The sequence below is a fragment of the Nothobranchius furzeri genome, chromosome 11, assembly GCF_043380555.1.
Source record: "Nothobranchius furzeri strain GRZ-AD chromosome 11, NfurGRZ-RIMD1, whole genome shotgun sequence".
NCBI lineage: Eukaryota > Metazoa > Chordata > Actinopteri > Cyprinodontiformes > Nothobranchiidae > Nothobranchius > Nothobranchius furzeri.
In genome coordinates, this window is record NC_091751.1 from 38,264,286 (window position 1) to 38,279,587 (window position 15,302).

Genomic DNA, 15,302 nt, shown 5'->3' on the forward strand with positions numbered 1-15,302 from the left:
TACAGTAAAAATAACCAAGTTAAAAGAGACACCAGGGGTCATTTGGGAACTGGTGCAGGGGACACGGGGTGTTACAGTAGAAGTAGATACAGAACCAGATAAGATAAAATGCTTGTTAAAACAGTTTAAAACATCAGTTTTATCATAAACTGGGACAGAGTTGTTTAGGACACATTTTGGAAGAGCATGAGAAGTTAAGCTGACAAATAAAGACTTAATCACTTTCCAAACTTTCTGCGGATTATTTAGGTTCTCAGTTGTGACAGATAAGTAAAAGTCTGATTTGGCCTTTTTGATGAGAGTAGCACATTTATTTCTTAGTTGCCCAATCAGAGGAGAGAATCAGAATGCAGAAAATACATCAATGTTTAGTCTTTACCTTGCATGGAAAAGAAACTCACAAAGGATGAGTTTAGTTTTAGTATCTGGTGCATGTATTTACAGCAATCCAGATGGTAATCTAGAGTAGTATAGCAGCGACTGTGGATTATTTCTTCTTTAACCAATATGTGCCTCAAAAAAGCTACAACAGTCTGCAGATGCATAGAAATTGGATAAATAATGTCTGCATTTCATTAAAAAACACAGCTCATTAGTACAAAAAGTGATAATTATTTCATGCTGTCATGGATTACAGGCTTATCGTAAGGATTACCGATTATTGGATTGAGGAAACTGGATGTAACTACCAGACTGTTGACCTGCAGGTTAAAGGGTTAATTAATTAAACTAGATTCAAGCCCAGAAGCTGCGTTTGTGAACCAGTAAACAGAACTCTAAATAACAAAAAGAGTACATTTTTTATTTTCGGTGAGCCTTCGGGTCTCCGTCCTCCTGCAGACTCGCTTTCACCTTTCAGGCCTCTCCATGTCGTCTCTTTTCCCAGAAGGAAAGTTGAACACACAAACCTGAAGCTGCTTTTTGACTCTTAATTATTCATCATGGTGATGAGTCTGAACTTTGCTGCTTCGCTCTCTTTGCACCATCTCGTTTATTTTACTCTGATATTCTCATGCTGCTGTATAAAAAGCTCTTTATTTGGTGCTGTTAATGTTGAATACCCCGCATGAATCTGCAGGGTTAATCCCACCTGCCTTGGATTTTATTTCTACCTCTAAATGCTGTAATTTTGCGTATTTTTAGACGTAATAAGCTAAACCGTCAAGCAGCCGGCTGTTCAGATCAGATAAGTGTTTCTCTGAATGGTCACATTGTTCTCTGCCGTGGTGTTGTCGTCAGTCTGTTTGCTTTAGCCAGCGTTTCGCTCTGGTTTCTGTCCCGGGGTTTTATTCTCCCCATCTCGGTTTCTCTTCAGGGATGGTTTGCAGCATTAAAGCAGTGGGGTTGAATGGTTCAGAGGAAGGACACAAAGCTGTGTGACTGTGTTGGGACCTGAGAACGGTGACCTTTATGCTCTGCTTGCAGTGGAACAAGTTGTAGAAGGATTATCTTTACTCGTCCTGACGGTTAAATTCTCACTTAAGGTGACACGGAGTAGATGTTTTTCTTGGGAAGAATTGAAAAATAACATGAAAAGAATAATTTTTGTAGTAAAAAGTGTAACTCGAAGCTCATCGATCCTCCTTTTTCCATCCTGAGTCCTGACTACTCTCATACGTTCGGATATGTGTGTAAACGGTGGAGACGGTCAGGAGATGTAACTGGATTAAAATCAATTCAATTATAATATTTTAATCCCAAGGGAAAAGTATTTTCTGTGGTTTATATTTTTATGAAACTTCACAGTCACATTTGTAGTGGCTCTCATTCTGTCTACAACAGCGATACTGAATTGGCGGCCCGCGGGCCACGTCCGGCCCACGAGCCCTCTCTTTGTGGCCCCCAAACCCCGCGCGCACCCCCCACCCTCGACGGCCGACCGGGAGGTGTAGGATAGACAGAGCTGAGGAAAATACTCAAATAATCAATGCATCAAGATGCGGGCATAAACGATTCTGCATCATAGAAGAGTACCATAATCAACTATAGTGGAATGTGGTTTTGTTATTTTAACAGCGGCACCGGCATCCAGATCTGTCGGAGCGGGGAACACCCGAATCAGCCCGATCGGTTCTGTTGGATTTGGGCAGTGAATGTTGTTATTTGGTATAGGTAATAGGTTGTCATGCGGCGCGCGCCTCTCCATATATTGGGGGGGGGGGGATCTGATTTATGAAGCGGAGATGGCGTGCTGCTGTGCGTACTCCATGTTTGATAGATCAGGGTTAGGGTGAGCTTAAGTACGGTTTCAGTAAGGATTCTACACAATGTTTTATAAACGAGACCCCGATAAAACAGATCCCCTCAACCTTGGCTGTGCCAAGAAATCCTGTCCATAAAAATTTTGAACACACGTCTTTCCAAAGATCTATAAGAAAAATTAAAGTCAGCCTAATCATGGACTTCAGGTTGGTTTCTTTACCATAAATTCTGTAAAAGTCCTTCTATATACTGCTGCTATTCAAACCGCCCAAGAAGAATGACATCATCACTGCCGAGTTCAGGATGGTGAAGCTGCAGTTGCTCAACAGGTTGAGCGGGTTGTCCCGTAATCAGAAGGTTGCAGGTTCGATCCCGGCTCCGGACAGAGAATTCTGCTGTTGTGTCCTTGGGCAAGACACTTAACCCACCTTGCCTGCTGGTGGTGGTCGGAGGGACTGGTGGCGCCTGTGCTCGGCAGCCTCGCCTCTGTCAGCGCGCCCCAGGGCAGCTGTGGCTACATCGTAGCTCATCCCCACCAGTGTGTGAATGTGTGTGTGAATGGATGAATGATACACTGTAGTGTAAAGCGCTTTGAAGTCCTTACTCTGAGAGGCGCTATACAAGTGCAGTTCATTTATCATTTATCATTATATCATTATGTCAGTTTTAGCTTCCCAGAACTGGCTGAATCTGGGTTTAAATTACAGGTTTAGATTATGTGATAAATTAATAAAGGATTCAAAACAGACGCATTAAACACAAAATTCCAAGCTTTTCCTTTTCTGCTGCATCTCCAGTGCCAATAATCTGTGTGTGTGTGTGTTTCTAATCCACAGCTTGTTAGTGTCGCCTGCTGCGAGGATAAAACATGCATTAACAGATTAGATCCGTTTGTGTGTTTTTTAAGATAAATGCCACTTCGCCTTTGATTTAGGAGGGTTCCACGTCTCATCGTCTCAAATTGACTTCATCCTTATTTTTCCATCTGGTTTTAAAACAAATCCTTCAGTGCTCTAAACTCTAAATCTATACAATCTGTTAATTATTCTCTCAGATCTTCTGCAGGAGGACGGAAGCTGCAGGAGAACAGGTTTTGTGCTCAGGAGAGAATAAAAACTGTCACAATTAGATTCTGTAGCTTTGGTGCAAAAGCGTCGTGGAGCGAATGAGACATGCGACGGGATCATTACAGAACGCTGTAATGTTTGGTATATTTACCACACGTGTCGTTTTTCACAACGTCAGGAGATTTTATTACAATTTTACACATTTCAGGAGTGAGTGATGAAAAAATAAACTTCAGGGAAGCAAATCAATTTGTGCAAGTTAAAAATGACAACAATCTTTAACTTTTATTCTGAAAATTATTTTCCTTCCATCCTGAACTCGGCAGTGATGATGTCATTCCTCTTGGGCGGTTTGAATAGCAGCAGATGGTCATGTGACCTGTGAGATTAAATTATACTAAAAGATACCGTAACCCGCTCCGACCCCAGTGGGGCTCTAATGAAATCCCGTCTAGTCGGTTTTTCTGATGCGCCGATCAGAACTCAGGCAGTTTTTAGTGGATTCCAACTCATTTATTCACAATAAAGTAAAAAATACTAAAACTAAGACCTTTTTTCCCCTGAAAACCATTTAAGCTGATATTAGTTTAATAATCATTAAAGTTTTAACACTCTTGTTAATGTGATCATGTTTTATTCTCTTTATTATATTTAAGCTTTAATTGAACTTATGTGGAAAAACAAAAACAACTCAACTTATAAATGATGTCGCTGAAATAAGTTAAACATCAGGGGCCTCATTTATCAAGCTTGCTTACGGGGTCGGAAAACTGCCTAAGCTACTTTCCACGCAAACTTTGGGATTTATGAAAGAAAATTTAGAGGAAAAATGTGTGCAACTTTAAGTTGACTAAGGACCTTGCTTACGCACATTTTGGACATGGAGAGCACCTGCAGTGCTGCTGCTGAGAAGGATAAAATTATGAAATCCTGCAGCATTATCACTTGTACTGCTTCGTTTTCACACAGAACAAGACCCCCCACATGCACACACACACACACACACAGCCTGAAGCGCAGAATACGGAGTGCAGAATGTCAGCAGGGGGACAGATTGAGACAGAATGTCGTGCGTCGGTGACAGTGTGTCCTGTCACTGTGACCCGATTGATCATACGCCCTGGCTACTTGGACAAGGGAGATCTCCGTTTGGCTGACTGGTTAGCGTGTGTGACTTTCACCTTGGAGTCTGGGGATCGAATCCCTATTGGACCATTTTTTATATCCGCCACAGATCTCTCTGAAGAATTCACAATATTGACGGCTTCAGCAACGCTGTGCCACTCCGTGGATTTTCTCTCATTTGTTTTGCAAAAGCACTTCCTTTCATTTCTCCACCTCACCCACAAGTACCTCAACTTCTGCTTCTGTGAAATTGCACTTCCTTGATCTGCCTTGATCTACTGTCGCCATGTCATTGGCGGAGCGCTGCAACAGCCGGCTTATGTATTTGCATGAGATCTACACGGCACTTTGCATCGACTATTTATGGCAGTAAGTGGGTGTGGTGAGGGTGGGATGTGACTAAAATGCAGCTGAGAAACATTCTCGTTAGTCTCAGATTCATGAAGCGGAGATTGCGTGCAGTTGTGCGTACTCCATGTTTGATAGATCACAAACCTATTTGGTGTAAGTTCATTTCTTTGGCTGAGCCTAAGTATGGTTTTAGTAAGGATTCTACGCAATGTTTGATAAATGAGACCCCAGAGCCTTGACTACATATTTATTGTGACATTTTAACCTCATTGGTTCAAATTAAAAGAAAATCCCAAAATAAAATGTGTCATTTCTGAAAAAAATCCTGTTTAACATCCAAAAAATAAACGTTAAATGAATACGGAAGCATTTTCTAGTTTCTCAAATGTCCACATCGAGGCTTCTTAATCCACACAGCATAAGTCATTCCATGGGTCTGTGGGATCCATCCCATCCCATGAGGAGGAACAGGAGGTCTCCTGAAACAGCGTGATCAGGTCCCGAGCACGCTCCACTTCAGAGTCTTGGTCGTCCGACATGCTTTCGTTTAAAGCGTCTTCATTAAGTTCCACATACTCCTCCAGCTGGTCCAGGTCCAGGTCCGCTTGAGTGCACCTCGAGCTCAAACAGACCTCCCGCTCCATCTGTGGAGACCAAAACCAAACCTTTAGCTTCTAGTTGCACAGAAATGATGTATTTATGCTTTTAAATAATTCCTACCTCTGTGTCAATAAGACTGTTGTTGGAGTAAATCATATAAAACGATGTTAGATTTGTGTGCAGCAGTCTGAGACTTATGTAGCTATCATCTCTGTACAGTCCCTCCATGATCTCAGCCCAACTGTCCTCGCTTTGGCTCTCGTCTGACTGAAAGTCAGAGCTCAGGTCTTCAACCGACATGTTTACAAGATATAAAACCTGGTTCTGAGTTCTGGTCGTCACAATAACGCGATGCGCTGATTCTGGAATATTTCTCCAGGTCTGTTGTGTGTTCTGATTGTTTTTGTTTGAAATGGAACTGGAATTATTAGTTAAAGAGCAAGTCACCCCAATCAACTTTGTTTTTCTGATAAACTATATAAATGCGTCTCTAATCGTGCTGCAGACACGTGTAGTGAATAGTTTTGCACTTTAGTGCATTTTGGTTAGAATATAAAATTTCGCCCTAAAGCTGTCAGTGTTGTGCCGTAGTCAGGCAAAATCTCTGCACTGTATTTGAATTTAAATCTGCCATCGCTATTGGCTAAGAGGTACCCTAGAATGTTAGCTGGTACCATATGATGTCACCATGTCATTGTGAGCCTGTGTGTATGTATTTGTTAGCGGCTCCGCCCCCTCGGTCTGCCAGGCAACAGCATTTGTTGCATTTTTCAAACAGGAAGTGGGAGTGGAGTAATACTCTGGTAGGGGTGACTTGCTCTTTAAAAGTGGATTAAAATAACATGCACTAATGATTTTGCAGTGGGAGTGGACTGTTGCAGCACTTGCTTGGTGGTGCAGTTGCCTTGCAGCGGGAAGGTTGCAAGTTCAAATTCAAGCTGCAGTCTTTGTGCATGGCGTTGGCATGTTCTCCTCGTGCATGTGTGGGTTTTATCAGGGAACTCTGGCTTGCTCCAACACACCAGAAATGTTTTTGGTTAATAAAAGTCACTTTTATTTTAGGTTTCTGCTAAATGCTTAAACAATGCAGCTGATAAAAAAAAACAATAGTTCTGTTTCCACCAACAAGACTTTTTATTTATAACTTTTATTGCAGCTTGGTAAGGATGCATTAAAGGACCAGGGGAAAAAGTCAGATATCTGAGTTTCTGATGAACCCAACTGTTTAATAATATCTGCTTTCAATCATCAGCCATTTTTTCTCTCACATCTAATTTTTCTTTCTTTTATTGAAACATTTAAACATAAAAAATGTTAATTTAACATTAAATTGTTTGAAGGACAACGGGTTTATCTTAAGCATTAAGCCAAATCCCCATGAGAAGATGCAGAACCTCTAAAGCTCAGGTTGGATTAGTTTGAGCCTCGCTGGACCCCGTAGTCCAGCTGCCTTCCTGATAATAGTGGTTCTGTGCTCTGGTACCACTCGTAGGCCGGGCCCATTCATACAGACGTTTATGGTTGTTGACTTTTACTCTCCTGCTGCAGAGCATCACGGCCGCCTGTCTTGTGTAAAATCTGACACTGGGCTTCCCCCTCTGCCTCGGCGTCAGCTTTGGCCATCCTCCAAGTGGGCTGTTGGACTGATGAGGACTAAAATAGACGCTGGTTTCTGTGATCCAGCTCCAGATCTGTCTTTTAGATGAAGGCTCTTCAGATTAGTGTCACGAGAATCTTCATTAGATCTAGAGGGAGAAGCTGGATGTGGAGTTAAGACCCTTAGATTATCTGTGTGTGTGTGTGTGTGTGTGTGTGTGTGTGTGTGTGTGTGCACACGCGTGCATGTGTGCCTATATTAATGTCGATGGTGTGTGTCTGTGTGTGCGTGTGTGCCTATATTAATGTCGATGGTGTGTGTGTGTGTGTGTGTGTGTGCGCGCGCGCCTATATTAATGTCGATGGTGTTTGTGTGTGTGTGTGTTTATCATGTAGAATCTTCTGTAGACATCCTCTGACCCTCTAGGAACTCACAGGTGGATGCTAGGATGTTGCTCCTATGAAAAACTATCTAATACATCAAGAATGAGCTGTTCAGCTCTAAAATGTTCCTCTCTAAGTCTCCTGCTGTTCAAGAATGTGTGTGTGGGAGATTCATGTAGAGCTCTATCAGCTGAAAATCCTCTGAGTCAGGAGGTGCGAACACAACATCTGTCACAGCTGTGGGACGGTCATTTCATTCTGTCAAAAATGTAGCCTTCAGCTCGTTAGGACGTTTCAGCGTGACGTTTTCTTGTTTTTGTCAGAATAAAAAATGTATATTTTTATATTGTTTTAAATAAAATTAATATTTTATTTCTGGAAAAAGCTCAAGGGGTCAGAGTTCATGACCCTCGGGCTTTGGGGCTGCTGAAGGAAGGAGGGTGAATAGTTTATGGGATTGGTGGAGTATGTTTTTCTTTTCTTTTCTCGTTCTGTGTCTGGAGTAAATAACATCGGATATTGTTAGAGAGCGATTATGTGTTAAGTGTGAACAAGAGGGGCTCAGGACACATCCCTGTGGATTACTCAGAGTCAGGATTAGGAATGGGACAGCTTAGACTAAAGAGCCTGTTTTACCTAAAATAACTGTCTTCTGCTTTTGTTCACGTTTCCTGTCCATTAATATTAGTTTATTTGACTCATTACAGGATGAACAAATAATAATTATATACCAACTCATTCCTTTTCAAGCGTGACACATAATAATATTAACAAACACATTTGTTGTTTATTTTATTTAATGTTTTCATCAATGTCTTCTCCTTTTATTGTGTTTTCTACAATGAATTCATGTTAAAAATAAATAAATGCTGATTCTCAGGTCTCTGTGTAGCTTATGCAGAAGTAGAATAAGAATAAAATAAAATTCAACAAAAGGCTAAAACTCTTTGTCAAAACTCCTTTACCTTGATCTCATCATCCATGGTGTGTGTGTGTGTGTGTGTGTGTGTGTGTGTGTGTGTGTGTGTGTGTGTGCGTGCGTGTGCGCGCTTACATGGATTTCCCCCTCAGGATGTGAAGATTTTGAACGCTTTAATATCCTCTCACATGTGGAAAGTGAATAAATGTCGTGTTCAATTGCTTTTAGCTTTGTTTCGTTTTTTTCTGGTTTCAACAAAAAATTAATTAGCTTTAATTTTAGTAACAGTACCTTTGCTGTCTTTACCTAGGAGGTGCACATTTAAAAGCATTCGCCAGCTTTAATTTGAGCTAATTTCCTGGTTCAAATGTGTTTTGTCTATTTTTTGCAGGATGCCAGTTATTGGCTGCAGGTCCACCGGTTAGAGCACAGCGACGGTGGGATCCTGGACGTGGACGACGCGCTCTGTGATGTGGTCGATGACAAAGACAGGGTGAGTGGCTTGTGGGAAAGTCTGCAGTCGACTAAACATTTGATCAATCTGATGGGAGGTATTCTCGTTCCTTGCATCTTTCCCTATCTGGTGTCTGATTCGCATGTTTACCTTCTCCATCAGCCTGGGAAGCTCTCACGGCTTTGAGCCGGTTGCCTTTTGCACCAAATTTTCAGTCATTTGTCTTAAAAAAAAAGAAGTCTGATTAGGTCGATGTGTGTGTGAACCAAAGCCTGATCAGTTTTGGCTTGAAGCTTCGCCTTTGTTACAGTTTGAATTTGTTCAAGTGTGAAACCGAAGCTAGAGTGGCTCGCCTTGACTGACCCAGAGGTCACAAGGTCGCGCTCTGGTATCTAAAACAGAAATTAGCCAGTTGATGAGAGGGCAAACGCGGGTCAGAGGGTAGATTTACTGTGACGTGTGTTTGCTGGGTCTTTACGCTGAAATCGTTGATTTTCTTTGTCGTTTGAATCAAAACTCGTTTCGTTTTGTCTAAAAGTCTCAGAAATACGCAACAAAACTGTTATTTTTAATTTTCTTAAAAGCAGCTCTATATCGGTTTTGTTTCCTGATGTTTGGTTTGAGCTGAAACCCTTTTCAATACTTTTTTTTTAACTTTATAAACTTATTGTTTAGTTTATGGTGATGAAGTCTAAATTATTTCCCCTGGGCCCACTTTCAGAACAGTTGTTTGGGATTGTGTGAGCAAAACGGTGAAATATTCCAGAAGTATTCCAGTGCTTGTGATTGGAATCGGCTGCAAGTTTGGCCTAATCATTGGTTGAAACTCAAAAATCAGACTTTTCCCCCCCGTCCATGAACGCATCATTGCTAAACATCTGTAAAGAAATGTAACTTATTTATACTCACCAGCTGTTGCCTAGCGCAGCAGTGGCAGATCATAGATTTGGACGTTAATCATCATTTCATCAAGTTAATAAAATGTTAAAAGTGGAAAAGAGAAATTATAGCCTGATTCTGAAGTCTCCAGATTTGGCAGCTGGTCAGATTTCCTTATGTAGGAAACCCTTTACTGACTGGCTTAATGAACTGACCTGTATTGGAATGTTTACCATGTGAAGTGTCCTGAGACGACTCTTGTTGTGATTTGGCGCTATAGAAATAAACTTGAATTGAATCGAATTGATTTGTAAAAATAGATAGCGGCTCTTAAAACAAGAATCGGTGCATTTCTAAAAAACAAACAAACAAAAACAACCTTCCCCACATAAGAATTTTACATCCTAATCTTTGACTACTAAAAACACAAAACTTGTTTTAGATCTTTGGAGCTAGTTTTTGGGCCTTCCTGTTCCTGGATGGACGATTTCTCCTCTTCTTTAGGTGTGGCGGTGCGTTTAGTTCCAGAGAGCTGTCATCATTTTGTCTTTTCACATCCCCCTCTCGTTTCCTGCTGCACCCCTCCTGAGCCTGCAGGTCTTTTTCACACCTGAGAATGTGAACGTTTCACAGCCGCTCCGACCCGTAGCTCTGGCTGCTCCGACGCTAAACCCTCCGGCTTCTCACTGGATGTTTAGGTTCCCAGTGAGGAGGTGAGACCGGCTGCACCTCAGGTAGAGAGGTGGTACCACTGGTCTGGACCGGTTCTGGTGTTCATTGGGTTTAGGGTTAACCTAACCCTGAGCTGGTGTCATTGTGTTACTGACTCAGTTACACCTGTAAAGCTCTCTTCATATGAGAGTATAAATCACATAAAGTTAATGATTTATCAGTTTTTGACCTTAGTGTTTAGTTTGGGACCAATTTGTTGAGTTACCACATGTGATTCTGCAGCTCCGGGTCCTAAAATCACAAAAAGCTGAACAAACACAAACTTTTTAAGTTGGTTTATGAGCTCTGAGAGCTGCTTTCTGTTCCAGATTTAGTGGTTTTTCTGATACGTTTCAGCTTTTCTGAACAAATTTAAGGATTGTTTATTTCACATTAAGGGAAGTTGATAATTATCCAGTTCAGATGTTAATTCTGAAGCTGGACTCCAGATTCTCTCATTTTCAGAAATTAGGCTGGCTTCTAAATTAAGAAGTCTAACCTGTGGTTATTTGATATTTTCTGCTGGAAGTTTATTTCCTTCTACGTTTGACCCCAGATCTGTCGGCCTGGTTCTGAGTTTGATGACAAACAACCTCCGCCAGCGGTCATGGACTCGGACTGAAGCAGCGTAGCTAAAATACTGTGAAGGAAATGAAAGCAAACAGATTTATTTTTTAAAGTTCTGCAGTATTCAGCTGTAACTCAAAGGTGAATGCTGGCAGAGACGTGGATCAAGAGGAACATTCAGTGGAACGTGGGGCTCTGAGCCACAGGTCGTTACCGTCGACATATATACTGGACAATGCGTGTCCATAGGCTCCAATAATAAGTTTGTAAGCCAAAATGGGAGGTGGCCACCACCGCCATTTTGACCGTGTCACAGGTTCCGTCAAGCCCAGAAAATTCCAAAAAAGGGAAGAGAGGTGGAGCTGAGGGTGTGGCTGTAAGGCTGGGATCAACTGACGACACCCGTCGAACTGAAGCGATGTAGCTACAAGCTAACCCAAAGCTAACGCAGAGGTGGGAGCTAAGCTAACGGAGGTAGCAACCTAGCTACAACCGGAGTTAACTGTGCACAACACCAGAGCTTCTGAGTCAGAGATACGCCGGGCTGACCGCTGGGTAAAACCGGGTGGAACACAGAGGTCTTGGAGAGCTCCACAAGCCAGCAGCCGCACAGCAGACAAGCGCCGCTGCGATCAGAGAAGCGCAGAGCTGCGGGGAGGGGAGAAACGGGTGGAAAACATCGGTCTCCCGAGAGCTCCACAAGCCGATAGTCGGAACCCAGCTCCACCAACATGTTATATTTCAACCCATTTTCTAAAGTGCAGCATTATGTTAAATGCACTGGGTTTTACCCTATTACATTTAAATTTCATGGTTAAACAGTACATGTTAACATCCAAGCTCAGCTCGGCAGTGACCTAAAATACATAAATATAATTTTACTTACCGAAAAAAATGAAGTGGAGACTCCTTGGACGCTCTATTAGTGCAATTAATGCCACAGCAAGTCATTTTGTCCAACAATTGCACAAATAATATCCAAAAAGAACGCACAAACGCTACAACTAATGGTCTAAGTTGAGAGACTGATAATGACGGAACAGTTTCCAAGCCAGGCCGAGGCTCTACTGAGGCCTTTCCACGGAGCTAGCTCTGTGGTCACGTGGGTCGGATGCTCATTAATTATACAGAATTTTAGGCTTTTAATACACTTAAACAGAAGAGTGAGAAAAAAATTCACCCCCCTCAGAGTTGACATGAGTGTAAACTAGATCATTTAAACCAACAACATGTTTTGGTACCAGGCTGTAAACATGTTTATTTCTGCTGTGAAACTGGTATTTTTAACATGGGAGTCGATGAGGATTTGCTCGCTTCTGACACCAGCCCCCAGCGGATGAGGGTGGAACTGCAATTTTTGTCACTTCCATGTTGGCTTCAATTTCATACCAGTATTATGGGGGCTTGGTCATGACCCCTGCTGGCCCACATTTGAGCTCCGTGTTTGTGTGCTGGAGAGAGTCTCTCGTGGATAAAGGGTTGTCTGTCTGTGATTAAATTCCCATCCAACAGGTGGCGCTTATGATGCTGTAAAGTCAATCGATATGAGGAAGGATCTCATTATGGACAGCACTTGTCTCCTAAACCTCACTAGGGTCACGGAGAGCTGGTGATTATGTCTAGCAGTCAGCGGTCCAGAGGTGGGGAACACCTGTGTGTCTCCTGTCCATCACGGGGACACACAGAGACAGTCACACCTGACTTGTATGTTCTTGATCTGTTGGAAGAAACGGAGGAAACCCACTCGTGGGGAGAACATATTAACTGGGCAGGAGAGTTGCTCCTTGCAACTGCACAACCCTGCAGCCATTAATAAAAGAAAGCCAGACAAATGCAGACGCCCCCTTCTGGACTGGAGGCTGAAAGTGTAGATGGGTGATTTACATGCTGCAGTGTGTTTGGACCTCTTTGTGAAACTAGAGCAGCAGAATGTGGGCTCAGCATTTGGCTCAGATATGAGACTGGCAGGGAAATGAAATGACACAAGTTCATAAATCAGACGTCTGGAGCCTCAGTTTCACATGGGGATGGTTTCTATGGGCAGTCATCACTGTTCTCCTCTGCTTCTCCTAAAATCAAATTCTGCTGTTTGTTAGACATGAATCTGAAATCAAAACTTTATTTTCACTCAATTATACCAAGAGAAGTCAGGTTTATCTATGAAGCACTTCAACAGCGGACCAACATCCGTCCATTTTCAGCCGCTTATCCGGGGTCGGGTCGTGGGGGCAGCAGCCTAAGCAGGGAGGCCCAGACCTCCCTCTCCCAGCCACTTGGACCAGCTCCTCCGGGGGAATCCTAAGGTGTTCCCTGACCAGCTGAGAGACATGGTCCCTCCAGCATGTCTGCGATCTTCCTTTAGGAGCTGACCGTTTAGTCGGATTTAAGACCCGTGTGTTTTTAAAAAGTTGTGTGAATGTTATTCCACATTCCGGGAGACGCTCTTGAAAAAGCAGTGTTGTAATCTGGATCCAGGAGTGGGAGTTTCCCCAACTGAGAGATTATTGAATAACCAACAATAACATCTTAGCATTTACTCTAACGTGCACAAGCAGCTGACATGATCTGGTTTCACCGATTTTTGTACAGTTGTGACATGCCTGATCAAAGTCATCTTAAAGAGCAAGTCACCCCCAAATCAACTTCTTCTTCTGATAAACTATATAAATGTGTGCCTAATTGTGCTGCAGACACGTGTCATCAATAGTTTTGCACTTTAGTGCATTTTAGTTAAAATTGAAAATTTCTACCTAAAACTTTCAGTGTTGTGCCGTTAACAGGTAAAAACTTTGCTCTGCATTTGAATTTAAATCTGCCATCTCTGTTGGCTAAGAGGTACTCTAGAACATTAGCTGGTACCATATGATGTCACAATGTCGTTGTGAGCCTGTCGCTGTGTCTCAATTCAGGGTCTGCATCCTTCGAAGGACCCAGCCTACTCGGCCGACGTGGGCTGGGTCCTCCGTCGGCCGAGTAGACCGGATGTTAACGGCTGTGAATTTGGACAGGCCTAGCCTTCATGAATTCCCGCCACTCCCTCGGCGAACGTTCCCGCGCCTAGCAACCGTGGAACCGCTGAGCAGAAGGGAGAAGGAACTTTAAACGATGGAGCTGGACGTTTTATTTAGCTTTTTAATCATTTCCTTGACTGTTGGAGAGCTAATTCAGAGAAAATACTTTCGGCAAGCTGAGCCTGAGCAAAGATGTGATAATAGTTTTTAATACTTTCTAAGGGTCTTAATTTGACCAAAACCGATTTATCACCTTTTAAGACTTTTCAAGATACCCTGTAATATTAAACAATTCACATTTATAAACAAAAATAAAATTCAAGAGTTTAATGCAGAACTGATTTTATTTAGATATTTCTTTTATATGTACATGTTTAATCTTTCTTAACCATTTTTTTCTAGCAAAGTAAAAAGCTGTCAAAGTTCTTCCTTCTCTCCTGTGCCCTCTGCTGCTCTGCCTCCCTCTGCAGCCTCATGTCCTCCCAGATCAGCTCCAGAAGCTGGTCATCGCTGTCACCTTCTCCTGGATGCCCATTTTCTCCAGAATAGTCCTAACAAACATGTAAGAAAAAAAAAACAGGAAGAGAAAAGAAGACAACGGGTTTTTCCTTTCGTGTTTTCGCAGAAAAAACTAAACTTAAAATATGAGATGTTATTGTACCTCCATGCCACAGCCACCGAATACTTTGCTCCAGTGATCATGTGGTCCATCTCCGCCCTAAGCTTAATAAAGTCTGTTTTCTCTTTTGTACCTAAAATACAAACTTCTATTAAAATCAGGGGGAAAACGTAGCGGGAGAGGCACGACACCGAGCGGCCGAACATACGAGCCGAGACCGCAATACGAGCACTTTTACTGTAACATTTCTAACTAAAATAACGTTCATGTATCACAAAAAGCCCTTAACCTAACAGTTTTCAAGTTTATACTGACATTTATATGCGCAATCCTCTCCGACAGCTCCCGCTTCACTGTCCGCCATTGTTTTTAAAAGTTCTGCCGTCCGGCCCGCAAGGCATCTTGGGAATTGCTACCTATTGAAGGATACACCGGACCCATCCTTCATTCAGGCAAAAAGAAGGCTGGATTCGTCGACCGCATTTGAAGGAGTCTTAGAATTGGGACAGGCCTAGTCGCGGCGCTGTGACGTAACCGGCCGACGAATCCGGCCGACGTAGAATGCAGACCCTGAATTGAGACACAGCCTGTGTGTGTGTGTGTGTGTGTGTGTGTGTGTGTGTGTGTGTGTGTGTGTGTGTGTGTGTGTGTGTGTGTGTGTGTGTGTGTGTGTGTGTGTGTTAGTGGCTCTGCCCTCTCGGTCTGCTAGGCAACAGCATTAGGAAGTGGGAGTTGAGTAAGAATCTGGTAGGGGTTGACTTGCTCTTTAAACACGATTAACAGAATCCAACTTTAAGAAACAGCTTATTAGCTTGAA

The 15,302-nt window shown here is 42.6% G+C and overlaps 1 protein-coding gene across 7 annotated transcripts in view; it reads left to right on the forward strand.

The window, feature by feature from the left end:
- The window catches only part of pard3ab (par-3 family cell polarity regulator alpha, b), a 283,974-nt gene that overhangs the window by 39,549 nt on the left and 229,123 nt on the right, over positions 1–15,302 (forward strand). For all 7 annotated transcript variants that reach the window (XR_008563780.2, XM_015956043.3, XM_015956044.3 and 4 more), the window contains exon 2: positions 8,636–8,737. Coding sequence is in view for 6 of the 7 variants with exons in the window: in XM_015956043.3 (XP_015811529.3) it covers positions 8,636–8,737 (102 nt within the window). In the remaining variant the exon portion in view is untranslated. The remainder of the gene's footprint in view (positions 1–8,635; positions 8,738–15,302) is intronic.